This window comes from Heteronotia binoei, chromosome 1 (genome assembly GCF_032191835.1).
Source record: "Heteronotia binoei isolate CCM8104 ecotype False Entrance Well chromosome 1, APGP_CSIRO_Hbin_v1, whole genome shotgun sequence".
Lineage (NCBI taxonomy): Eukaryota > Metazoa > Chordata > Lepidosauria > Squamata > Gekkonidae > Heteronotia > Heteronotia binoei.
This window is the reverse complement of record NC_083223.1, coordinates 204,021,200-204,047,398: the sequence shown is the minus strand read 5'-3', so window position 1 is coordinate 204,047,398 and position 26,199 is coordinate 204,021,200. Positions and strand designations below refer to the sequence as shown.

General features: G+C 46.2%; 1 protein-coding gene across 1 annotated transcript in view; it reads right to left on the bottom strand.

Annotated features, from left to right (window-relative positions):
- USH2A (usherin) overlaps positions 1-26,199 on the bottom strand; it is a 1,244,521-nt gene that overhangs the window by 338,406 nt on the left and 879,916 nt on the right. The window contains exon 47 of the mRNA XM_060246775.1: positions 25,504-25,616. Coding sequence (XP_060102758.1) covers positions 25,504-25,616 — 113 coding nt within the window. The remainder of the gene's footprint in view (positions 1-25,503; positions 25,617-26,199) is intronic.

Below are 26,199 nucleotides of genomic sequence, written 5' to 3'. Positions count from 1 at the left end.
AATGTGATACCGTCTTTTAAAAAGTAGATCCAGAGGGGAACGAGAAAATTACTGGCCAGTCAGCCTAACATTTATTCCAGACAAATAGAAGAAGAAGAAGAAGAAGAAGAAGAAGAAGAAGAAGAAGAAGAAGAAGAAGAAGAAGAAGAAGAAGAAGAAGAAGAAGAAGAAGATGATGATATTGGATTTATATCCTGCCCTCCACTCCGAAGAGTCTCAGAGCGGCTCACAATCTCCTTTATCTTCCTCCCCCACATTCACCCTGTGAGGTGGGTGGGGCTGGAGAGGGCTCCCACAGCAGCTGCCCTTTCAAGGACAACCTCTGCCAGAGCTATGGCTAACCCAAGGCCATGCCAGCAGGTGCAAGTGGAGGAGTGAGGAATCAAACACGGTTCTCCCAGATAAGAGTCCGCACATTTAACCACTACACCAAACTGGCTCTCCATTAGTAGAAACTGTAATCAAAGATAGAATTATTAGGTACATAGAGGCAGAAGGCTTGCTCAGAGAAAATCAACATTGCTTCTGAAAAGGGAAGTCCTGCCTTACTAATTTTTTGGAGTTCTGTGAGGAAGTGAACAAGCATGTAAATAACAGTAACCCAATAGACATTATATACCTGGACTTTCAAAAGGCGTTTGACAAGGTACCTCACCACAGACTCCTGAGTAAACTTAGCACTCATGGAATAAGAGGAGAGCCAGTTTGGTGTAGTGGTTAAGTGTGCAGACTCTTATCTGGGAGAACCGGGTTTGATTCCCCACTCCTCCACTTGCACCTGCTAGAATGGCCTTGGGTCAGCCATAGCTCTGGCAGAGGTTGTCCTTGAAAGGGCAGCTGCTGTGAGAGTCCTCTCCAGCCCCACCCACCTCACAGGGTGTCTGTTGTGGGGGAGGAAGGTAAAGGAGATTGAGAATACAATGACCAATATTGTAATGCCCCTTTATAGTTCTATGGTGCAGCCTCATTTGGAATACTGTGCGCAGTTCTGGTTACCATATCTCAAAAAGGACATTGCAGAGCTGGGAAAAGTGCAGAGCTGGGCAACAAAGATGATTAAGGGGTCTGAGCACCTTCCCTATGACGAAAGGCTGAAGAGTCTGGGACTTTTCAGTTTAGAAAAGAGACACCTAAAAAGGGGGGTGGGGATGACAGAGGTTTATAAAATTATGCATGGGATGGAAAGAGTTGGCAAAGAGAATTTTCTCGCTCTTCCTAAATATTAGCACTCAAGGGCACTCAATGAAACTGATGGGCTTTAGGTTCAGGACAGAAAAAGGAAATGCTATCTTATACAGAGAGTGATTAAAATGTGAATTTCACTGTCAGAAGATGTGGTGATGGCAACAGGAATAAACAACTTTAAAAGGGGATTAGATAAATTAATGGAAGATAAGTCTATCAATGGCTAGTAGCCAGGGTGACTGAGGAGAACCTCCAGATTCAGGGGCATTAAGCCTCTGAATCCAAGAGACAGAAGGCAGCATCAGTGGAAGACTTCAGCCTCTATGCCCTGTTGTTGGATTTCCAGAGAAATGGTTGGCCACTGTGTGAGATAGGATGATGGATTAGATAGACCTACCTATCCAAGCAATTGGATACAGTAGCAAAAGGGTGGCCAGGATGCCTGCGAGCAACAGCGGTGACCGCAGAACTCATTAAAGAATCAGATAAGCTCACTTTGAGCCAGGAGTTAGAGATGAAGGTTTCCTCACTCAGTCCTGACACTCTTGGACTATAAGGGAAATTACTGGTTCACGAATAGCCGCATGACCAAGTATTTATTTATTTATTTATTTAATGGACTTATATCCCGCCCTTCTCACCGAGGTGTCTCAGGGCGGCTTACAACATAATAATTCATATAATTCAATTTAAAACGTTTACAAGTACAATTAAAACCATAGTTAATAAAACAAGATATTATACAAGATAAAATAAAACAAGCGGTCTATAAAAGCATTTTTGTTCCATCTAGAGATGTTCTCATTATCAGTTAGGTGTTATAGGCCTGCCGGAAGAGGGCTGTCTTACAGGCCCTGCGGAACTGCCCTAGGTCCCGCAGGGCCCGCACCTCCTCCGGCAGCTGGTTCCACCAATAAGGTGCCGCTATTGAGAAGGCCCGATCCCTGGTGGATTTTAGACGGGCCTCCTTTGGCCCGGGGACTACCAGCAGGTTTTGTGAACCGGAACGTAGTACTCTCTGGGGAACGTGTGGGGAGAGACGGTCCCTAAGGTAGGCAGGTCCTAGGCCATATAGGGCTTTAAAGGTAATGACCAACACCTTGTACTGGACTCGGAATATTACTGGCAGCCAGTGCAGATCCCGGAGCCCCGGCCGAATGTGCTCCCATCTTGGGAGCCCTAATAGCAGCCGGGCAGCAGCGTTCTGCACTAACTGCAGTTTCCGGGTCCGGCACAAGGGTAGCCCCATGTACAGGGCATTACAGTAGTCCAACCTCGAGGTGACCGTAGCATGAATCACTGTTGCTAGGTCGTCGCGCTCCAGGAAGGGGGCCAACTGCCTCGCCCGCCTAAGGTGAAAAAAAGCGGACTTGGCAGTGGCTGCTATCTGAGCCTCCATCGTCAGAGAAGGCTCCAATAGCACCCCCAGGCTCTTGACCCTGCCCGACGCTGTCAGCGGCGCGCCGTCAAAAACTGGCAGAAGGATTTCCCTTCCTGGGCCGCAGCGACCCAAGCAAAGGACCTCTGTCTTCGCCGGATTCAGCTTCAGCCCGCTCAGCCTAAGCCACCTAGCCACTGCCTGTAACGCCCGGTCCAGATTTTCTGGGGCGCAGGCGGGCCGGCCGTCCATAAGCAGATAGAGCTGGGTGTCATCAGCATATTGATGACAACCCAGCCCATACCTTCGGGCAATCTGGGCAAGGGGGCGCATATAGATGTTGAATAACATCGGGGAAAGTACCGCCCCTTGAGGCACCCCGCAGTCAAGCGTGTGTCTCTGGGACAGTTCCTCCCCAATCGCCACCCTTTGTCCCCGACCGTCAAGGAAAGAGGAAAGCCATTGCAAGGCCAGCCCCTGAATCCCAGCATCGGCAAGGCGGCACGCCAGAAGCCGATGGTCGACCATATCGAACGCTGCCGATAGGTCCAACAACATCAGCACCGCCGAGCCGCCTTGATCCAGATGCCGCTGAAGGTCATCCACCAGGGCGACCAGCACCGTCTCCGTCCCATGGCCCAGGCGGAAACCAGACTGGTAGGGGTCAAGGACAGAAGCATCCTCCAGGAAACTCTGTAGCTGCAACGCCACTGCCCTCTCCATAAGTTTGCCCAAAAAGGGCAAATTCGAGACCGGCCGATAGTGTGCCCATTCGGCCGGATCTAACGTTGTTTTCTTCAAGAGGGGATGGACCACCGCCTCCTTGAGCGCTGATGGAAAATGCCCCTCCAGTAGGGATCTATTTATGATATCCCGTATAGGATATCTTAGCTCCCTCTGGCAGGTCTTAATAAGCCAAGAGGGGCATGGGTCTAATTTACAAGTTGTTGGGCGTGCAGATAGGAGGATCCTGTCAACTTCTTCCAGGCTGAGCGCACCGAAGCCGTGCAGTACACAATCCGAAGACAGGCACGGAGCCTCAGGTTCGCTAAGTGTATCTAATATGACAGGGAAGTCGGAACAGAGCGGAACGGAGTATCAGGCCATGATGTGCGAAAACCCCCGAATTCGATTAGCAGTCATAGGCTCTCTTAACCCAGCGTCTCTGCTTCCAGTCAGCGACCAACCTGTAGAGACCATGACTGCATCCAGACTATGGATGAAGTGTACTCAAGCCACCCAGACTTGACAGATGTGCCTTTGCCTAACCCAGAGGTGGAGTTCTACACAGATGGAAGCAGTTATGTGCAAGATGGGGTGTGGCATGCCGGGTATGCAGTAGTCGCCTTACAAAGCATGGTGGAAGCAAAACCGTTGTCTCCCAGCACCTCAGCCAAGAAGGTCAAGTTGATAGCCCTGACCAGAGCTCTGGAGCTAGCTGCAGGAGTTATAGTCAACATCTTTTCAGATTCCAGATATGCCTTCTTGACTCTTCATGCCCATGGAGCCTTGTATAAGGAAAAAGGATTAATAAATTCCGCAGGAAAGACCAAGTATGGAGCAGAAATTTTAAGGCTCCTAGAAGCTGTATGGGCCCCGACAAAGGTCTCTGTCATGCATTGCAAAGCCCACCAGAAGCCCCTGAGTCCTGTGAATAAAGGAAACCAGAAGGCAGATGAGGCAGCTAAGAGAGCAGCCACTCAGCTGCGAAAACCAGAAGCAGCAGAACCAATCTGCCCTGTGTTCCAAGTCCAATTGTCCGAATGGACTCCCCGATACACAAAGGAAGAGGAGGCATGGACAGAAACTCAAGGAGCCTCCAAAAACCATATCCAAGGATGGATTCCACTGCCAGATGGATGTCTGCTAGTACCCGAAGCAATAGCCTGGCCCCTAGTGCAACAGACTCATGAGGGAACTCATTTTGGGAAGACTGCCTTGGCCGAACTGTTAGATAGGCAGGTATACATTCCCAAGTTACATAGCTTGTGTGCAAAGACAGCAACTAGATGTGTGCCCTGTGCTCAAAAGAACCCCAAAAAGGCCGAGTCAGCTCCCATGGATACCGCATGCAGGCACTACCCCATTTGAGTCCATAATAACAGATTTCACTGAAATGCCCTGGTCAGGCCCATGGAAATATTTATTTGTTTTTGTTTGCATTTACTCAAATTGGATAGAGGCTTTCCTCATTAGAATTGAGAAAGCCTCAGAGGTGGTCAAGCACTTATTGAAGGACATCTGTCCAATTTGGGGTGTCCCTCTAGTAATATCATCAGACAACGGGCCGTCGTTTGTCCACAAGATAGTGCAAGCAGTGTCCAAAATGCTACACATTGCTTGGTGGCTGCATGCCTGCTACTGGCCCCAGTCGAGCGGGAAATGCAAAAGAGCAAACAGATCCATCAAAACCCAGGTGGCCAAATTGTGTCAGGAAACTAGCCTAAAATGGCCGGATGCATTGCCCATTGCCCTATTCAGACTGAGATGCTTGCCCAAAAAGAGACTAAGAACATAAGAACATAAGAAAAGCCATGTTGGATCAGGCCAATGGCCCATCCAGTCCAACACTCTGTGTCACAGAGTGACCAATATACACACACTGAAGTTAAGCCCATATGAAATTGTTTTTGGAAGGCCTCCTCCCACTGTAACAGAAATAAAAGGAGACCCAGTCCAAATAGGGAACCTTATTTGGTATCAGGAAATTCAGGCTTTGAGAAAGGCTATGAATGAAGTATCCAAATATGTGTTAGAGGCTCTCCCTCTTCAAGTGCACCATCCCGTGCACCCGTTTCAACCAGGCGATCTGGTTTGGGTAAAAAGTTGGAGAGCCCAACCCCTTCAACCTATGTGGCACAGTCCTTTCACTGTTTTGTTTTCTACCCCAACAGCCATTAAAGTCCAGGGACTAGCCACATGGATCCACTGGTCCCATCTCAAACAAGCCTCACTGGATTGGCAGGTGCAGCAGGTTCTTGGGACCGGGATAAAGCTGAGGCTTACCAGTCAGGCGACCTCTGAACCCAAGCCTACCAGAACGGCTGGGTTCACAAGCAGCATAGACAGCCCCTATTTTCCATCACTAAACTGACATAATCTACGCTTGGGAGAAGATTCCATCATTGGAGTAACTGGCTGATCCAGCTGAAGCCCTAGAAAGAGCTCAAGCAGATGTTTTGTGGTTTTTCCTTCTCTTTTTGTGTTTAGAGGTATATGGACAGGTATTGTAGCTGGGTATTGCGAAACCCAACACCACTGACCCCGACTGATAATTGGGAATTACTAACAAGAGAATTTTTGCTAAGGAATAGGGGAAGTGGTCCACATAAATTGATTGGCCAGTATAACATTTGTCCACACAGAGCTTTGGCACCACCAAATAGAAAACAAGACAGGCGTGTGTGAAGAGTGGACGTGGTACTCTTATCACAGGCCAAACTTTAGGTTAAGATTGTCACTGGTTGTAATAACGTGCGCTAACCAACCCAGGTGGGAGTGGTTCCAAACCCCCATCAAAGAGTCCTTTTGGGTGGACACTCAAGCTAGCCACTGGGCCAGGCGCTATGAATTTATACCCACCTCCTTTCTAGTGTCGGACCCAGCAGAAATTTGGCCTCACTTGAGTGAAAGCCAGGAGTTTTGGGGAAACAGAGGGTTTTTCTGTAAATACTGCAGCCCCAAATTGGAATTGTGGACAGAGATCAAGGAAAGGTTCTTTAGTAACCACAACCTGAAGAGCCCATTGGACAAGTTAGACCCCCACGGGCCGAAGTGATGGGAGATGTTGTTGCCTGTTGATTGTGTGGTTGAGGATAACAAAGAGTGGGATAATAACACCTGGTTTCAGACCTTAGTTAGACCTTGGTTAGAATCATCAAATGGTTCACCAGACCTTGACCTTTTAACCTTTGAAGAATCAGAACAACTCTGCCCCTGGTACCACGTGCAGACTTGGGACTGTAGGGCTTTAAGCGCAGCAGTACTTTTAATATACAGTCAAACTAGAATTGCAGGACATCATTGGAAAGAGTGGAAACCCCAGTGGTTTTAAGACAAGTGATTGGACTCCCCATCCACGCATGGCAGAACTGTGGAGAATGTTGCGCTGAGGAGTGGCGCCTAGGTTGGGTCAACCAAATAATATGGCAGCCACCTCAGTGGAATAATTTCCATCACAAGGAGTGTTGGAGGTGCCAAAGATATTAGAAAACATTATCCCATTGTGGCATGTATGCAGGGGGAGTGGTAGCCTACGTGGCTGTAGCACTTGCAGGAGGCATAGTGGGCGGCGTTGTGCTTGTCCTTTTCATTGTATTGGAGGGTGTTGCTCGGAAGGAGACCTTGATCAGAGCTCAACCATTGTCTCACCCCCGAGGCGAGAGTATGCAGCAGACCTCCTGAGCTCAGAGGAGTCAATAACCTCTAGCAAGTTTTGGTGAGAGGAAGCCTTAATCTAAGGGCTTTATTCCTGGGATCACAAAGACATAAAAGTCCTGAAAGCGGCTTATTTAGAAGAAGACCAGTTGCCTGCTGAGACTCAACAATCAAGAGCCACAGAAGCCTTGAAAGGAGATAAGGACAAAGAGACAAGTCTACAAATGGTTAGAGAATTTCTTGGGGACCATCCATTTATTTTTATGATAATTGGTGGGCGTCTAGGTGTTTCAATACAAATTTATCTTTGCCTGCATTTTTGGTGCGTAGTTAGATTCTTATCAGCTAAAAGAAGGCAAGATGCAGCTGTGCTTAATGATGCTAATCCTGTGGGGTTTGGTGGCGAGCCTACAGGCTCTCCTGGGTTATGTGTCACAGTTAATTGCCAATGACCATGAAAACCGATGAAAAGCCAGGCATCGTGTGGTTGTTAGGTGACCACTAATTGGCCAATACCAAGCAGCACTGCCGCAACAAGATAGTCTACCAGGGAAGGACGCTCCCATGCTTGAGGGAAACGCATCTAGGCACCCCCTCTATGGTGCAATTCAGTATGTAGCCAATAGCCTAACCTATCCCAGTGCTGGTTGTGCGCTCATACCCTGCAGGAGGAGGTCCCATGGCATGGGATCCCTCCCACATGAAGGGTGGTGGGACTGCTTTACACCAACTAACCAGAGTGCTATATGGCTGGCCCAGGATCCATCCGCCAGTGTGTTCACCAGCCTCCGTGTAAAGGGGAAAGGCTGGTCCCCACATAAAAGCTATTGCATTCAAATAAATAGTAAAACCTGAAATAACACCATATATGATTTACACCCTTTTACGGCCAACCACCACCAATGTCACTTATAGTGTATTAAAAGAAAGGGCGCAGGCCCAGAAGTAGGGTATTTAATGCCAGAGCAGCATTCCTGTACCTTATACCTGGATTCAAATAAAACCGGGTGGCAAACCACTTGTTCAACTGTCCCGCTGACCTTCCACAATGGATGCAACCTAACTACTTGTACGACCAAATCCTATAACGACCAGTCAAAGTGTTGCCGAGTGACAGGGGTCACAAGTTATACCCTGCAAACTGATACTGCGGGCATTTTGTGGCGGCATAATAACGCTCCGTGGGAAAATTGCCATTCTAGCTGGCTGGTTGCTATGGCTATGTTGCAGGCCAGTAATTCCATGCAGCATGCCTCGACCCGGAAGTTGCAGCAAGTCATCTGCAACAACACTCACACCCCGGGCGGAGGAATCCTTATTACCAGGTCTGGAACTTATTGGGTATGTGGAAAAGTTGGGTACAAATACCTACCACTAGGGTGCCATGGGCTATGCACAGTTGCATATTTAACTCTTTCAGGATACCCACGGGACAAGATAGAGGAACATGAAGTGCTCAATCTTGGAAGTAACTACCATTACCCATGCCGGTCTCGCCAGATGGCAGACTCTGGGCATGGATTTCTAGACTTCCTCAGGTCATGTTTCTCAGGATGGGGAGTGTATGATTTGCTGCATTATACCCACAATCTGTCCAAGCTTTTACAAGAAAGTATGGAAAGCACAGCAGACTCCATGGTCCCTCTACAAAGTGAAATCAATAGCCTATCAAATGTGGTGCTTCAGAATCGTAGGGTGTTAGACCAACTTTTAGCAGAAAAGGGGGGCGCTTGTGCCTACATTAGCGAAGCCTGTTGCTTTTATGTAAATAGATCAGGCCAGATCCTGCAAGGGGTCAAAACGCTTCGGAGCCTGGTCCTACAGGCTAAGGCAGATGACCGTGCCATGTATGCAGAAGGAGGACCATTATTTCAATGGTTCACCAGCTGGCTTCCCAATTTTAGCTGGCTACGTGAAGGGTTCATATTGGTTGTTGCCCTAACTGTGTTGGGGATTTTGGTCTGTTGTTGTGGTCGGTGTCTCCCCGAATGTATGGATAGTCTCCTCATGAGGCATAGGAGAAAAGCCATCAAAGAAAGTGATTATGAGGTAATGCTGTCAAACCGGAGAATATACAAGGAAGGTCAAACTACACAGTGAATTCTCATGCGCACCTTGAAAGGGGGGGGATTAAAGCAGGGTTAAAATAAATGATAGGCCTGGGCCTGAATTAAATGATATCAGGGTTTATATCAGGGTGTGTGAAATCTTTCTGCAAGATTGCCCCCGCTTAGTGCTGAAATCTCCTCCGCTTAGTGCTGGCTATGCAGTTAGAAATAGAAAAGAGGAAGTACATTTGCTGAAGCTTGGGGGAGCAAATTAGTCAGAAGAAGCACCCAGGGAAGTCCCATGATTTCCTGAGGGGCAAGCAGCAAAACATGTTTACAAGGACAGATATTGTGGTAAGATGCTAGTAGCTAGAATACCATGTATGCAATAAGCTATGTGGACCCACCCTTGTTTCCTTTTGTAAAATGACGCTTCTGATGATATGCAGGAAAGGAGATTGTCTGTAACTGTAAGGAGGTTGTCATTTACTGTAATCGATAATCTGGAGTATAAAACCTGTAACCCTCTTTGGATCGGGGCTCCCAGATTTTCAGGACACTAGTCCTCTGGGAGGCCATGCATGATAAATAAACTTTGGCTGTTTTCCTAATCTGCCTGTGGCCTAGTCTATTGCTGTTCCACCAATCAGCAGGGTCTTCTGCTACATCACCCACTCTGCCTTCCTCATCATTGTTATAAGGGAGCCCTACCCTGAATCTTCCTCTCCCAGCCACCATAGTCCACCCACTGCTCAAACTCCCCCTCCCCCACTGTTCTCAGGAAAATACCTGGCTTTCTGATTCTTGTTTCCTTTAAGAATGATCATTGAAAAATGGAGAGCAGAGCTGGGAGGGAACTTAAGTTTCAAGCACAACAAGCAAGTAACCTTTAAATGCTTTCTAGAGAAAATAGGGTTTGTTTGGTTTCCTTTACCTAATCCCAAATTCTGTAGCTGCATGTTCCTCTCTGCACTATGTTTGTTTCTTTCAGATAGGTGAGGGCGGGCTCCTTACGCAAAGTATCAGTGGGCACTTTGGTTAGCAAGAACAAAGGGAGGAGCAAACTGCCTATTTAAAGGTGTGAGGCAGTCTGTGAAGGACTCAGGCTCTGCTCCTCCTTCTTCCTGATTTGTCATTCTCCCTGCAACCTGTCCCAGCCCAATTTAATCCAGCATTCAGTCTGTTTAGCATCAACAGGTGATACAAATGAGGGGTCCAGAGGAGGCTGGGGGAACTGAGGCTCCAGAGGGGGCCTATAAAAACTGTTAGGCAGGCAGGCCCCTTGGTAGCTACAAGGTTGGCTGGAAAAGACATTTGTTTTGCTCTGTTCCCAAACCACGCCTCTAAATTTCCAACAGAGGGAGAAGGGAAATCATTGTTCCCTCTCCATGCCCTCTCTCAGAAGTTTGGAGCAGAAAAAGGGTGAGGGAGTAGGCAGATTTTTTTTTCTTTTTCACACCAGCCCCTGCTTCCCAATTGAAGCTTGCCTTTTGCTGATAGACACAGGCTTGCTTTTAAAGCCATCCTGAGCACAGAAGATTCACTGTCAGGAGCAAAAAAAAAAAAGGGGGGGAGTGTCGGAGCGGGAGTAGCAGAGTGAGGGAGATGACTTGCCCGACACAGGGCTTCAGGAAAGAAAATCAGGCAGACACGTGCAACTAGTGCCAAAAGGTGTATTAACATATATACACAACAAGTGCTCTCTTGTGCAGTCTATACAATATCACCTCCACGGACAAAGTGCTTCGCCTAACCACCATCTCACAGGGAGAGACCTGTGTGATGCACACACAGATCATATATAGTCCAAGCAGCCAATCCTGGCCATGCTGACTCAGCAGATTGCATCACTTGGCTTCTGCCGGCTCAAGCCGGTCTGCTGATCAGGTCACTGTGACCTAGCCTGGCAGCTAGATCACCAGCTGTCATACTGTAGCTGTCAGACTGGGTTTATGTAGATTCTTGCTCCAACACACCTCCTAATCTATTTAAACCCAGTGCACCAAAACACTTTACACAGTTTACATACATGTCCACCAGCAACATTACAGTTCATATTTACGTAGCTCGGAACCCTTTCCGGAATTCGTTCAGGAACTCATCATGATTGTAAAACACATCATCGTGTTCCTGTTCAGCCAGCTCTTTCAGACGCTTGGCTTCAGCCTCCTTCTCCCTTGCCTCGCACTCTGCCACCCAGGCTTTCCATTTCTTAGCCTTTTCTTTTAACATTTCCTCAAATCCGGGTGGGTCTGGATTGACAGTCAGAGTGACAGAGGGACACTTGTACCTAGCGGGACGTTGGCCTTTGGTGGACCTGGCAGACACCCGTGGCCCTGTGCTTGGACCAGCTTTGTCTTCTTCGGGTTGCTCTGTTCCCACCTCCTGGGCTGGTTGCTCTGCCCCTGTAATTGGGTGTTGAACCTCCTGACTCTCACACTTTACCTCCAGTTCCTGCATTTGAGGCTCTGCCTCCTGACTCTGCTCGTCAGGCTCTGTGCCAGCATTCGGCTCACCTTCTCCAGCCCCACTGGGTGCCACCTCCTGGGCTGGAGTTCTGGGCTGCGCTCCAACATCGTTATCGCTACTTGGCAGCAGGACAAATTGTTTCTGCAAGGAGTGCAACCTTGGCCAGCTGCTTTCTTCATTGAACTGGGCACTCTTATTAAGTGTTATCTTGCTTTTGCTATTGCAGAAACGATAACACCTGGCCCTTGGCTTGTAGCCCAGAAAAATTAGGCTCTCTGCCCGGACATCCCCCTCCCCGCTACTCGTGGAGTGGATGCCAACCCGAGCCCGTGACCCAAAGACTTTTAAAGAACTCAAATCTGGGGTCTTGTTCAACAGTAACCTGTAAGGCACATTTTTCACAGTATTACACCAAACCCTATTTTGCAAAAAAACAGCTGCATGTATGGTTTCTGCCCAATAGGTCATTGGCAGTTGTGCATCCTCTAACATGCAATACATCACATTCTGCAATACAGCCCCATGCCCATTTTCTCGGGGCGTTGCCGGGTTCGTCAGACGGTGGGCGATGCCCTTGTTCTCCAGCCAACGTTTCATCTGGTTAGATAAGAATTCCCCCCCTCTGTCGGTTTGTACAGCTAGGAGATTAACCCCTAATTGTCTCTCCACTGTTTTGACCCACTTGGTGAATGTCTTATACACCTCAGACTTATGCACCATGGTGAAAACCCACGCGTACCTCGTGTGGTCGTCGGTGGCCACCAAGCAGTATCTCCTCCCCGACAGACTCTTTGGCAATGGGCCAATAACGTCTAAATGGACTAGTTCCAGGGCTCGTGTGCTTTCCCTTGAGCTTTCTTTAGCAACAGCACACGCCTTGCTTTTGGTCTTCTTGCAGACCTGGCAATCCAAGTAACATTTGCAAGGATTTACTTTCAAACTAGGCACAAGCTCCAGGGTTTTCTTTAACGCCCTAAATCCGCAGTGCCCGAGTCTCCTATGGAGCAAATGTATACAATTATTGTGCACAGGCTCATTCGACACCTGAGCCACCTGGGCACAATCACTCTGGACCACATACAGTTTACCTTCCCTCTTTCCTGTCACAAGCAACTTTCCCCCACCTCCCAGGATTTTGCAGCAGGTTTTCTCAAATCTCACCTGGTATCCCTGGTCAAACAGTGTGCTAACACTCAACAGGTTAGACTGCAGTGAGGGTACATACAACACATTTTGCAACATACATTTCAGTGCAGGAAATTCCACATTGCCTGAGCAAACAGAATTGGCAGTGGTCCCATCAGCCAATCTCACATACTTATGCTCAGGACTGTCAATGTTTTTCAACAACTCCTTCTCGCAGCAGAGATGGCTCGTTGCCCCGGAGTCTAAAATCCAAGCAGACCCTGTGCTCTCTACTGCAGACGTGACCAGCCGGGTTGCTTCCTCACACGGGCTGGCGGTCCTCCGCTCTCGCCGCACACGCCCCCGCCTCTTCTCCCTCTCAGGGCAAGCTCGGAGCAGGTGCTGCGACGACCCGCATCCATAGCAGCGACGGACTGCAAACGCAGTCGGCTCCACTTCCTCCACCTTCGGACGCCTGCCAGCAGCAAAAGCTGGCTCATTCTTGGCTGTCTTCCCGGACACACCGATAACAGCACGCTGCCCGGCCGACACCCCCGGACAGCTCACGGCCGCAATTCTCTCTTGGAAGTCAAGCAGGTGGGCACAGACGTATTCCATGGTCAGGGTCGCTACGTCCACCGTCTCCAGAGAAGTTATCAGGGGAGTGTACTCAGGTGGCAACGACGACAGCAAAATGTACACTCTGTCGTCTGGAGCTACAGTCTTGCCTCTTGCCTCCAGCTCAACGAAACAGTCCGTTAGCCGTTTGATGTGATCTTTCACACACCCTCCAGCCGGCATAACGGTGCGGAACATCCTCCTTGTCAAGGCCATGAGGGAACCAGCAGTGGTGCTAACATGCACCGCACTCAACGCGTCCCAGGCAGCCTTGGGAGTGTCCTTCCCTCGCACATAAACCAGCTGGTCATCTCCTATAGACAGCACTATGTTGGCCAGTGCCTTATCCGATAACACAGTCTCGGCAGGAGATAAGTCAGCAGGGGGGTTACTCACGAACAGCCATTGCCCTTCACGCTTGGGGTAGTGTTGCATTCTCAGGCTCCACACCGCGTAGTTGGCTGAGGTGAGCTTCTCAACGGCTACTCCAAGCTGCTGCTGAGCCATCGTGCCGACTCCTCCTCACAGCTGGCTGCCGACGTCCCTCTGGCTCTCAAACAGAGAACGGTGGTGCTTCTGTGTCCTTCACCGGCGTTCCTCGCCTCCGGCTCTTTCCAAACTCACAGTCAGCTCAACTCTCAACTCTCTCCTCCGCGCAGCGGAACCGCCCTGGGCCCATAACCCTGTCGGAGCGGGAGTAGCAGAGTGAGGGAGATGACTTGCCCGACACAGGGCTTCAGGAAAGAAAATCAGGCAGACACGTGCAACTAGTGCCAAAAGGTGTATTAACATATATACACAACAAGTGCTCTCTTGTGCAGTCTATACAATATCACCTCCACGGACAAAGTGCTTCGCCTACCCACCATCTCACAGGGAGAGACCTGTGTGATGCACACACAGATCATATATAGTCCAAGCAGCCAATCCTGGCCATGCTGACTCAGCAGATTGCATCACTTGGCTTCTGCCGGCTCAAGCCGGTCTGCTGATCAGGTCACTGTGACCTAGCCTGGCAGCTAGATCACCAGCTGTCATACTGTAGCTGTCAGACTGGGTTTATGTAGATTCTTGCTCCAACAGGGAGGGTGTCCTTGATTTGTTTTTAAAGCAGTAGGCCTATTTTTTCTAGTGCTTTTCTTTAAACCTCTCTCTCCAGAGACTTCGGGGGGGGGGGGGATTATCTGTTTCTGTGTGTCTCTTTTCCAGTCCCAGCTACAGAGAAGGGGATTCTGGAACTCCCACAGTGAAGAGATGGAGGGGGAATGCTTTAAAAAAATGTATTTATTTTACTTATGTCATTTATAGTTTGCCTTTCTCACTTGGACTAAAGGCAGATTAAATGGACTGAGAATACAAACAATAAACAATACAATAGGATTAGGGTCAGAAATTTAAAAAGTGAGGTAAACCATAAGCCCTAACATGACACATTAAATGATGAAAACATTACACAGTAGGATCCTTGTTTCAGTAAACTGAACACAGTAGCCTAGACAACAGTCCCTAATGGCTTACTTAATTAACTTTGTGAATAATTTAGTACAGTGCAACTCTATTGCTTCCGAATAATTCAGTTTTGCATAATTTGCAGAAAGCCAGGAAAGCAGGAGCCTTTCTGATCTCCTCAAGGCCTTTCTACAAGATGGGGCCACAACAGAGAAGGCATGTGTACGTGCAGTGGTTGATTTTGCTCATTTGCAGGATAAGTGAAGCTGTTATGGTGGTACATAGGTTGAGAGGCAATCTTGCGAATATGAGAGTTCAAGGCCTTCGTATCTAATAGCCTTTGTATCTAAAAGCCAATACTTTAAATTGAGCCCAGTAACTGATAAGAACATAAGAGAAGCCATATTGGATCAGGCCAATGGCCCATCCAGTCCAACACTCTGTTTCATACAGTGGCCTATATATATATATATATATATATATATATACATATATACACACACACACACACACAAACACACACACACACACTGTGGCTAATAGCCACTGATGGACCTATATATATATATACACACACAAACACACACACTGTGGCTAATAGCCACTGATGGACCTTTGCTCCATATTTTTATCCAATCCCCTCTTGAAGCTGGATATGCTTGTAGCCACCACCACCTCCTGTGGCAGTGAATTCCACATGTTAATCACCCTTTGGGTGAAGAAGTACTTTCTTTTATCCATTTTAACCTGACTGCTCAGCAATTTCATTGAATGCCCACGAGTTATAGTATTGTGAGAAAGGGAGAAAAGGATTTCTTTTTCTACTTTCTCCATCCCATTCATAAACTTGTAAACCTCTATCATGTCACCCTGCAGTAGACGTTTCTTCAAGCTAAAGAGCCCCAAGCGTTTTAACCTTTCTTCATAGGAAAACTGTTCCAAACCTTTAATCATTCTAGTTGCCCTTTTCTGCACTTTTTCCAATGCTCTAATATCCTTTTTGAGGTGCAGTGACCAGAATTGCACACAGTACTCCAAATGAGACCGCACCATCGATTTATACAGGAGCATTATGATACTGGCTGATTTGTTTTCAATTCCCTTCCTAATAATTCCCAGCATGGTGTTGGCCTTTTTTATTGCAATCACACACTGTCTTGACATTTTCAGTGAGTTATCTACCACGACCCCAAGATCTCTCTCCTGGTTAGTCTCTGCCAGTTTACACCCCATCAACTTGTATTTGTAGCTGAGATTCTTGGCCCTAATGTGCATTACTTTGCATTTGGCCACATTGAACCTCATCTGCCACGTTAACGCCCACTCACCCAGCCTCAACAGTTCCCTTTGGAGTTCCTCACAATCCTCTCTGGTTCTCACCACCCTGAACAATTTAGGGTCGTCTGCACACTTGGACACTTCACTGCTTACTCCCAACTCCAGATCATTAATGAACAAGTTAAAGAGCATGGGACCAAGTACTGAGCCCTGCGGCACCCCACTGCTTACCATCTTCCACTGCGAAGACTGCCCATTTATACTCACTCTCTGCTTCCTATTAATTAGCCAGTTTTTGATCCAGAAGAGGACCTGTCCTTTTACTCTATGACTCTCGAGCTTACTAAGGAGCCTTTGATGAGGAACTTTATCAAAAGCTTTCTGGAAGTCAAGGTAAACAACATCTATTGGGTCCCCTTTGTCCACATGTTTGTTCACCCCCTCAAAGAACTGTAACAGGTTAGTGAGGCAAGATCTTCCCTTACAGAACCCATGCTGAGTCTTCCTCAATAACTTGTGTTCATCAATGTGCCTACTCATTCTGTCCTTGATAATGGTTTCTACTAACTTTCCCGGTATTGAAGTCAGACTGACTGGCCTGTAATTTCCCAGATCTCCTCTGGAACCCTTTTTAAAGATGGGGGTGACATTTGCTACCTTACAGTCTTCAGAAACTGAGGCAGATTTCAATGAAAGATTAAATATTCTCATCAGGAGACCCACAAGTTCAACTTTGAGTTCTTTCAAAACTCTTGGATGTATGCCATCCGGACCTGGTGACTTATTAGTTTTTAATTTGCCAATCAGTTGTAGGACCTCCTCTCTTGTCACCTCAATCTGACTCAGGTCTTTCAGCATCCCTTCCAAAATTAGTGGTTCTGGAGCGGGCAAACACTTCTCTTCCACAGTGAAGACAGAGGCAAAAAATGCATTCAGCTTCTCAGTCATTTCGTTATCCTCCTTCAGTAATCTTTTGACCCCTTGGTCATCCAATGGCCCCACTACCTCCCTGGCTGGTTTCCTACTTCTAATATATTTGAAGAAATTTTTATTGTTGGTCTTTATTTTTTTTGCAATATGCTCCTCATAGTCCCTTTTTGCCTGCCTGATCACAGTCTTGCATTTGATTTGCCACAGCCTGTGTTCTCTTTTATTAATCTCACTTGGCCTAGCTTTCTACCGCTTAAAGGAGTCCTTCTTACCTTTTACAGCTTCCATTACTTTGTTTGTTAACCAAGCAGGCCTTCTCGTATACCTGTTTGTGCCTTCCTAACTTGTGGTATATATTTTATCTGAGCTTCTAGGATTGAAGTTTTAAACAGCCTCCAAGCTTCTCCAAGTGTTTGGACTGTATTTACCTTTCCTTTCAGTTTCCTCTTCACATGCCGCCTCATCTCAGAGAATTTACCCCTTTTAAAGTTGAACGTGGTAGTGCTGGTTTTCTGGGGCAACTCCCTATTTATACAAATGGTGAAATCAATAATGTTATGGTCACTGCACCCAAGCCGTGCTATCACTTTTACATCTCTCACCAAGTCTTGGGCATTACTTAGGACCAAATCCAGGATCGCCCCACCCCTGGTAGGTTCTGTGACCATCTGCTCCATAGCACAGTCATTGAGAACATCTAGAAACTCAATCTCTTTCTCTCGACCTGAACACATATTGACCCAATCAATCTGCAGGTAGTTAAAATCACCTATTACGACACAGTTTTTACATTTAGCTGCTATATTTAATCCTTCCATCATATTATAATCGTCCTCTATCTTTTGATTTGGTGGGCGATAACAAACTCCCATAGTTAAATTTCCTTTTGGGCCCTCTATTTCACCCCAAAGCATTTCTAGAAGGGAATCTAATTCTTTGACCTCAGTCTTACTGGACTGTATACCCTCTCTGACATACAGAGCCACCCCATCTCCAACCCTTCCCTCCCTATCCTTCCGATATAACTTATATCCAGGAATCACCGTGTCCTACTGTTTCTCCTCATTCCACCAAGTTTCTGAAATTCCCACAATGTCTATGTTTCCCCCCAACACTAAACATTCCAACTCACCAATTTTACTTCGAACACTTCTAGCATTTGTATACCAACATCTATAATTTCCCAGGCAAGTTAGAACCGCCACCTTCCTCCTGCTGCCTCAAGACTTTGGCAGGCAGCCCATACTGTTTGTCACCATCTCAGGGGAGAACTCTGTTCCATTACCCGGTAGAAAACTAACAGCTAACCCGTCATCTCTTTGAGATGAGTCCTCCTGAACCAGAGACATTTCATCTCCTGTCGGCTTTCCCCCAAGATTTAGTTTAAAAACTGCTCTGCCACCTTTTTGAATTTAAGCGCCAGCAGCTTGGTTCCATCTGGGGACAAGTGGAGATTGTCTCTTTTGTACAGCTCCCACTTGTTCCAGAAAGCATCCCAGTGCCTAAGAAACTTAAACCCTTCCTCCCTACACCATCGTCTCATCTACACATTGAGACTTCTAATTTGTGCCTGTCTCTCCAGCCCTGCACTTGGAACAGGTAGCACTTCTGAGAAGGCTACCTTGGAGGTCCTGGCCTTAAGTCTCCTGCCTAGCAGCCTAAATTTTCTTCCAGGACCTCAAGACTGCATTTCCCCACATCATTTGTGCCAACATGCATCATGACCACTGGCTCCTCCCCAGCACTGTCTATCAGCCTATCTACAACACACGTCGCACCAGGCAGGCAAGTCACCATACGGTCAGTATGTGGTTTTGCCAACCAGCTGTCTACTTGCCTAAGGATCAAATCACCAACTACGAAGACCACCCCCCTCTCTCCCTGCCCAGGGATGGTTCCTTGGCGTGAAAGGATACCCGCTCACCAACTGAAGAAGAGGTCCCTACTGAGGGCGCATTCCTCTTATCCTCAACACGGTGCCCTGTTCCCTCTTGACCCTCATGCTCCCTGGCAGCAACGGGGCTGCCACGTTCAGAGTGGGGGTCATCTAATACATCCCTGAAAGTCTTCTCCAAGTGCCTAACTGACTGTCTCTGCTTCTCCAGGTCCGTCACCTCGGCCTCAAGGGTATGAACACGTTCCCTGAGGACCAGGAGCTTCTTGCATCGAGTACACACCCAAGACTTCTGTCCTGCGGGCAGATAGTCATACATGTGACACTCAGTGCAAAACACTGCAAAGCCCCCACCCCCCTGCTGGCATTCTACCTTCATGATAGCTTTTTTCAAAATATAGAGTCCCCTTTTAAATCCTGTTTGTTTATGTGGCTCTCCTTCTGGAGGGTCTACTTACCTTATTGGGAACACAAGGAAAATAGGGATCTGGGTTCCTGGTTCTTACAGAGCCCCCAGGCTAAGAGCCACAGGCCAAGAGCCCTTTAGCTCTCCGGCTCACACCAAAGGCTCACGCCTCTGGCAAGGCGCAGCTTAATAATGCAAAGAGGGTGGGGAACACAGCCACTCCTAATCAATCAGCAACAATCACCTTCAGCCCACTCAAACCAAACAAACAGCAGCTCCCCAGCAACCACAAACTCAGAATTTTCAGCAATCACACAGTTACACAAACTCAGAAATTCTCAGCAACTTCCCCAGCTGCTTAGAAAGCCAAACCTCACCCTTGTAGCACTTCTTCTCTGCTCTCTCTCAGAGCTCTCTGAAATGTTGGCAACCAATGGAAACAGTTGCAGTGAGCATCTGGAGACACCTGGACAAGAGCATCCTTGCAGATTCTAGGGCGACCTCTAGCAGTCGAGCCACCAGCGGGAACCAAAGAGGGTGGGGAGAGAGAAAGAGGAGTGAGGCTTCTGCGCACACTCTGAGGTCACGAGGCATGAGGCAGCCGGAGGGCGGGGATGGAGCAGCCAATGGATTGACTATAGAATAGGAATAATATGCATGCTCCATCAAGTTCCCAATAATAGCTGATGGGCAGCCTGTGGATTGACTATAGAATGGGAATAATATGCATGCTCCATCAAGCTCCCAATAATAGCTGAGCCCTGCCATTCTGCACCAACTGGAGTTTCTGAATTGATTTTTGGGGGAAATCAATGTATGCTGAATTGCAGTAATCTAGTCCGGCTGTCACCAACGCTTGGATACAGGTGGCCAAATCAGCTGTATTAAGGTAAGGGGCCATCTTATGGGCTAGGATGAGCTTTTTTGCTACTGCATTAACTTGCTTCTCCAGTGGTGACACTGGACCTTGTATAACCCCAAGGACTCTTAACCAAGTCAGCAAGGGTCAACTGAACACTATCAAAAGCAAAGAGCACAATGTCCTTCAGGACCTTTGTTTTCCCAACCAACATAACCTTCTGTCTTTTCAGGGTTTAGATTCAGTTTGTTTGCTCTTAGCCAGTTTATAACAGCAGCCAGGCAGTGATTTGGACCCCTACTGCATCACCTGGAGATTTGGAAAAGAATATACAGAGCTGGGTATCGTGAATGATTTGTCATAAGGGCTTTAGAGATTGAAAAGCATGGGAGATAATTAATTAATTAATTATCACATGGCATTGTGTATGGAACAGCCAGGACATCCCAGCAGGGATTGTTTTGCTGCTGAAGCTGTAGCTCTTCTTTGTCACTACTAGGTGGTGAGCTATGCTTATTTTTAGGCTGAGAGTGCTGTGACTTGCCAAAGGTCACCCAGCTAGCTTCAAGTGGGGAAGTGGAGAATCAAACCTAGTTCTCCAGACTGAAGTCCGCAGCTCTTAACCACTACACCAAACTGACTCATGATCCACTGTACTGAATTGTGCTCTGTGGAACACCACAGGTTAGGTTCCATACTGATGACAACTGGTTTCCAAAAGCAACCCTTTTGAGTCTCATCCATGATAAATGGTTTGAACTGGTCCAGTGAATAAACCCTGATGCATACTTCTGCCTCCAAGCATCTCAACAAGATGGCATGATCTACTGTACTGAATGCTGCAGATAAGTCAAATAAGAGTCCGTTTGTGGTTGTTTGGATCCTGTCTATAATAACCACAGAACATACAATATATGTACTACTTCCCAAACCTCACATGCACAACAATTGGAGAGGGGAGCAATTTGGTATTTATGGCAAAAATAAATCCACACAAATATGATGGAAAAGAAACAAGTTGTCGGTTTTTTTAAAACTTTATTTGGATCATTCATCCAACAACCTCCTTGAAACTAGTCCAACACAATGTCAGCACTAAGAGAATAATGTTGCATTAGAAAAGGCTGTCAGCAGCTGTCATCCCATATATATTGAAATCTGGATTGTTAGCAATACCTGGCCACTGTAACTTGATCCAGCAAGCTGAATATAGTCTACTCATCAGGGCTTTTTTGGTAGAAAAAGCCCAGCAGGAACTCATTTGCATATTAGGCCACACCCCATGATGTCACCACTGTTTCACATAGGGCTTTTTTGTAGAAAAAGCCCTGAAGGAATTCCTTTGCATATTAGGCCACAGCTCCTGATGCCAAGCCAGTCGGAACTGCGTTCCTGTGAATTCCTGTTCAAAAAAAGCCCTGCTACTCATTATGAACAACAGTACTCAATTAGCACCCTTGGTTTTTTGCTGTCTACTTGAGGCTATAGAAACATATGTTTATTTGCCTCATACTGCATCACTAGGCATAATTCACATTAATCATGTGTGATTACTGTACAGATATGGCCTGACAATATTCTTCAGAATTTCACTGGTAGAACTGTCTTTCCCCCCTCCCCAGAAAAAAAAAATCATAAGGAGAAAAGCCACAAAAGTTCTAATAAAAATAAGTAAGTTGCAGAATATATTTTGTATTGCTAGCTTCCCATGTGGCTTTTTTCTAGAAATCATACCTTTTCCCCATAGGCAGATACGTATTAAAATGTCTTCTTGTTTATACAATCTATTATTTTCCCTTTGAACATATTCCTTGATGGAGGATAAATAAGAAAAATCGTATGCAGGCCAGCACCTGCTAAAGCTGTCGGCTGTAGTGTTTGTCATATTTCAATCAAAGTTGAAGTCAGCCAGCCATTTTTATACTGCATAGTCACTACATACTCGAAGACCAGAATTAATGAATTAGCTATTGATTAAATTCCACTCTAGCAAATCCACCGTGGCAAATAAATGAACTACCCGGGGCACGTGTAGGCCACAGCCAGACACGTCCGGGCAATCGATCAGTAGTTAGTATTCTTTTGGGATACAAGAACAGCAGATGATAATATGACATGTAAGGAAAAGCAATGGAAAAAGTCTGTTTCTGACTGAACAGATCATAACATCTAGGAGAAATTTCTGATCTTCCTGCATTCATGTGTTATGACATTTTTTTGTTTGTATATAATAACAGAGACATGCATAAGTGTTTGCTATACTACAGACAAAGACATATGTCAGTGAAAGCCATAGGGAAACTATGTATACCAGAATTGAGTTCTTATGATTAAACAAGCTTTGACTGGATCACTTTATGTAACAGAAAAACAGCAAGCTTAATTTCACCTAGAAATTTTCAACAGACAAATATACAATGCTGAGGAAAGATGTTTAAAGAACAAACAAAAATTCCTTTGAAAGCTGTAGGAGCAAATCCATTCCACTGGCAAATTTCTGAAGATTTAGATGTTAGATTTTTAGTTATTTAAAAGAAATGTTTCTGTTCCTCGCAAGAAAAAAAAAAACTAAATACCAAACTCTGCCAAAAGTGTAATAAAATTGCATCAACAATAACATGAATATAAGAGGCTAACTATTTTATTGTTGTTGTAATTTTGATAAATGTATTAGCATGTATGCCCATTAGCTATAGACTGTCTATTGGAAACGTTGGCACTCCTGGATTTTTTTAAGGAAAAGAATGGCTGCATTTGTTCAACTGTATTCCAGGCTAGCACCAGATTTGCTTTTGAAAACATTGCCCATAACAAGAGAAAGATGAAACACAAATATTGCCCATAACAGGAGAAAGACAAAGAAGGAAATACAAGATCTGATGCACAAATATATACGTACATAATAGCAGCAGTGCAATATAGCCACATTTGGTTTTTGATGCAGATACTGCAGTTCTGCTTGTACAGAAAGTATCTCAGACCCTACTTTTTATTTATTTTGGTTTACCAGGCTGCCCTCCCCTGCAAGCAGGGCTGAGCAGCTTACATCAGAAGCAATACATCATACATAGTAGGGTTAAAATATTAAATCAATGGTGCGGTCTCATTTGGAATACTGTGTACAATTCTGGCAGAATATTTCTGCCTTGCAAACCCTACGGAAAGGTAATAAATCCTATAGGGCACAGATGTTCTCTAGCAAAGAGTTCCACCAGGCAGGGGCCAGAGCAGAAAAGGCTCTGACCCTAGTCGAGAACAGCCAGATCTCTCTCAGGTAGGGGACTATCAGGAAGTTCTTATTGATGGAGTGTAACGCTCTTCCAGGGGCATATTGAGAGAGGTGGTCCTGAAGATATGCAAGTCCCTGACCTCTGATGTCCTTCAAGGTCAATACCAAAACCTTGAACTGGATTCAGTGCTCCACTGGAAGCCAATGCAGTTCATGTATCACTGGTTGAATGTGTGCCATCTGAGGGGTCCCCATAAGGATCCTCAGGGCCATATCCAGGATTTTTTTTTCTGGGGGAGCACACAGGGTGGACACAGTTAAGTACATTTAATGAATTTAATTTAAGCTCCTTACTTAGCCATCCCCATTAATAAGGCAAGTGTTTCAGGTTTATTACAAAGATGCTTACCATTGCAGTATTTATTTGCCATTCCACCCTTTTTAACCTATTCAACAGTAAAATAATCCTGCTTTAAAAAGGGAAAACTCTATCAATGAGCATTATAAGGCAGCTTCAACATGTTTACACGCAGTTAAGGCAGACAGCCCCTTTCCCCCCTCCAAGCAAAACAGTGACTGTAAGGCAGGCAGCTGAGCTTCATGTTTATGCAATCACCACCCCCTCCCCCCCAAAAAAAAACACACACAGTGAAAACATCACTCACTCTCACAAGCAGATAGATCTGAAGCAATGGATCAAAGACCAAAGTTAGTGTCTGGTGGCACCTTTAAGACCAACAAAGTTTTATTCAAAGTATGCCTCTACATAGCAGAGCGTGTTGCCAGGAGGAGGGGAGGAAGACTCAAACTCTCAGAGTAGAGAAAATGACTATATGGCTCCATGGTCAATTTCACCCCAATGGAACCCCCTCCAGCAGTTCTGTCACAACATTAACAAGACTGAAGTTTGAGTGCAGTTAGGGCACCTTTAAAATCCAAAAAGTTTAAGTCAAGGTATAAGCTTTAACCATTAACAGGACTGTAAGGTAGGCTGTAACAGGGAAACAGGAAGAAATAAGCAGAGCTCTCAGATGATGGGTGGCAGTCTCTGCTCCCCGCTCCCCCTGTGGACTCAGACTCAGCAGTCTCAAAGGAGGAACCTGGGAAAGGAAGAAATAAGAAGAGCTGAGAGCTCTCACTGCTAGTGGCTGGCTAAATTCAAAGTCCTCCCCACTCTTGTCTTCCTTTTTCCAGATGGAAGGAGCTTTGCTGCAGATGAGCAGCTACACCAGCGCCGGCAATCCTAATGGGGGACATTGGGGTGGGGTCACCCCAAATCAATAGAGGGCACTGTCATGCTGCCCCAGTACTGGTTACAGCCCTGAGGACCCATGCAGCCACATTCTGGATCAGCTGGAGCTTCCAGGTTTGGCACAAGGATAGGCCAACACAGAGCGAATTACAGTAGTCTATCCTGGAGGTGACTGTTGCATGGATTACAGTGGCTAGATCGGGGTGAGACAGGTAGGGAGCCAGTTGCCTAACCTGGCACAATTGGAAAAATGCCAGCTTGGCAACCTGCATAACCTTATGTTCAATTCCATCTCTTAATATCCATCAGGAAAAATATATATAGGCAGCTGAATGACACTCTCCCAGATTCATGATTACAGAAAGCCTGGAGAAATTCCCAGGGTATAGAAGTGAAATAATTGATGGGAGTTTTGAGATGAAAAATAGGGCTGCCCTTAATATTTTGGGAAATCAATTTTTACATGAAAAAGAGCTGGGGAGGGGGATATTCCCTGAAAGAACCTCAATAAGCTTAACTTTTCTGACCCTTATAGCAGATGCTTCAGTTCCACCCCTCCCCACCAGGTGGCTTCTTATGTGATCTCGGCTAATCAGGGATCACTCCAAATGCCAGGAACTCACATGCTATACAGACAATCCAATTTGCGTCTGTGCCAAACTATGCATATTCAATACGAGGGCAATGTTTCCACTATTGTGTTGCCCTCATTCTGGAGATCTGTGTGGTGGAAATCTGAATGAGCACAGGAATAGAAAAGAGGGCATGATTGTTGTTGCACTGGTCATTACTCAAGCAGCTCCCAACCATCACCAACAGGAACACCAACAGGAACCATCTTCTTACAGATTTGGCTCAAGTCCTTCTTCTTCACAACTGAATAAGTAACTGGGGGTTGCATCAATGTGCAAACAATGCTTGATAGCTTCAGTCATAAAATCATTCTCAGTTTCTATTATAATCGCTGTTTTGGGGATATAAGGCAAACCAAATTATATTTTCATACCTCGGACCAAGGATTTGAATCCGTGGTGCTGATATCTCTCTTGGTTCATCTTCCACAGTGGTAATTTGGGTTCCATTACTCCTCACACAGGTGTATAATGTACAGACTTCAATCTAATAATTATCAGAGAAAATGGTATCTTTAATGATTCTGCAGGGTAATTTCTATTGTTTTAAAGAAAAGCAGGCATTGGGCAAGCAGTTGGTAACCTTTTGAGGGGCAGAGCTTTCTTGGCTATAGCATCTAGGACTCTGAGACTCCCTCCCCTAGGCTCACCTTGCACCCTCCTTCCTTGCCTTCTGAGGCTATGTTGAACATATGAAGCTGCCTTATACTGAACCAGACCCTTGGTCCATCAAAGTCAGTATTGTCTTCTCAGACTGGCAGCGGCTCTCCAGGGTCTCAAGCTGAGGTTTTTCACACCTATTTGCCTGGACCCTTTTTTGGAGATGCCAGGGATTGAACCTGGGACCTTCTGCTTCCCAAGCAGATGCTCTACCACTGAGCTACCATACCGTAAAGTCTTAACATTTCAAAAATGTTAAGACTTTAATTTCACAGGGCATCTGTGGGTTTTATTTTTAATATTTTAAAAATGTTTTAATAGTATTTTTAAACAATTCAAATGTCCCTGTTTTGGTGATATTCGTGGTTTTCTGATACTGTCAATTTGATTATGATTTTTATAATAATTTT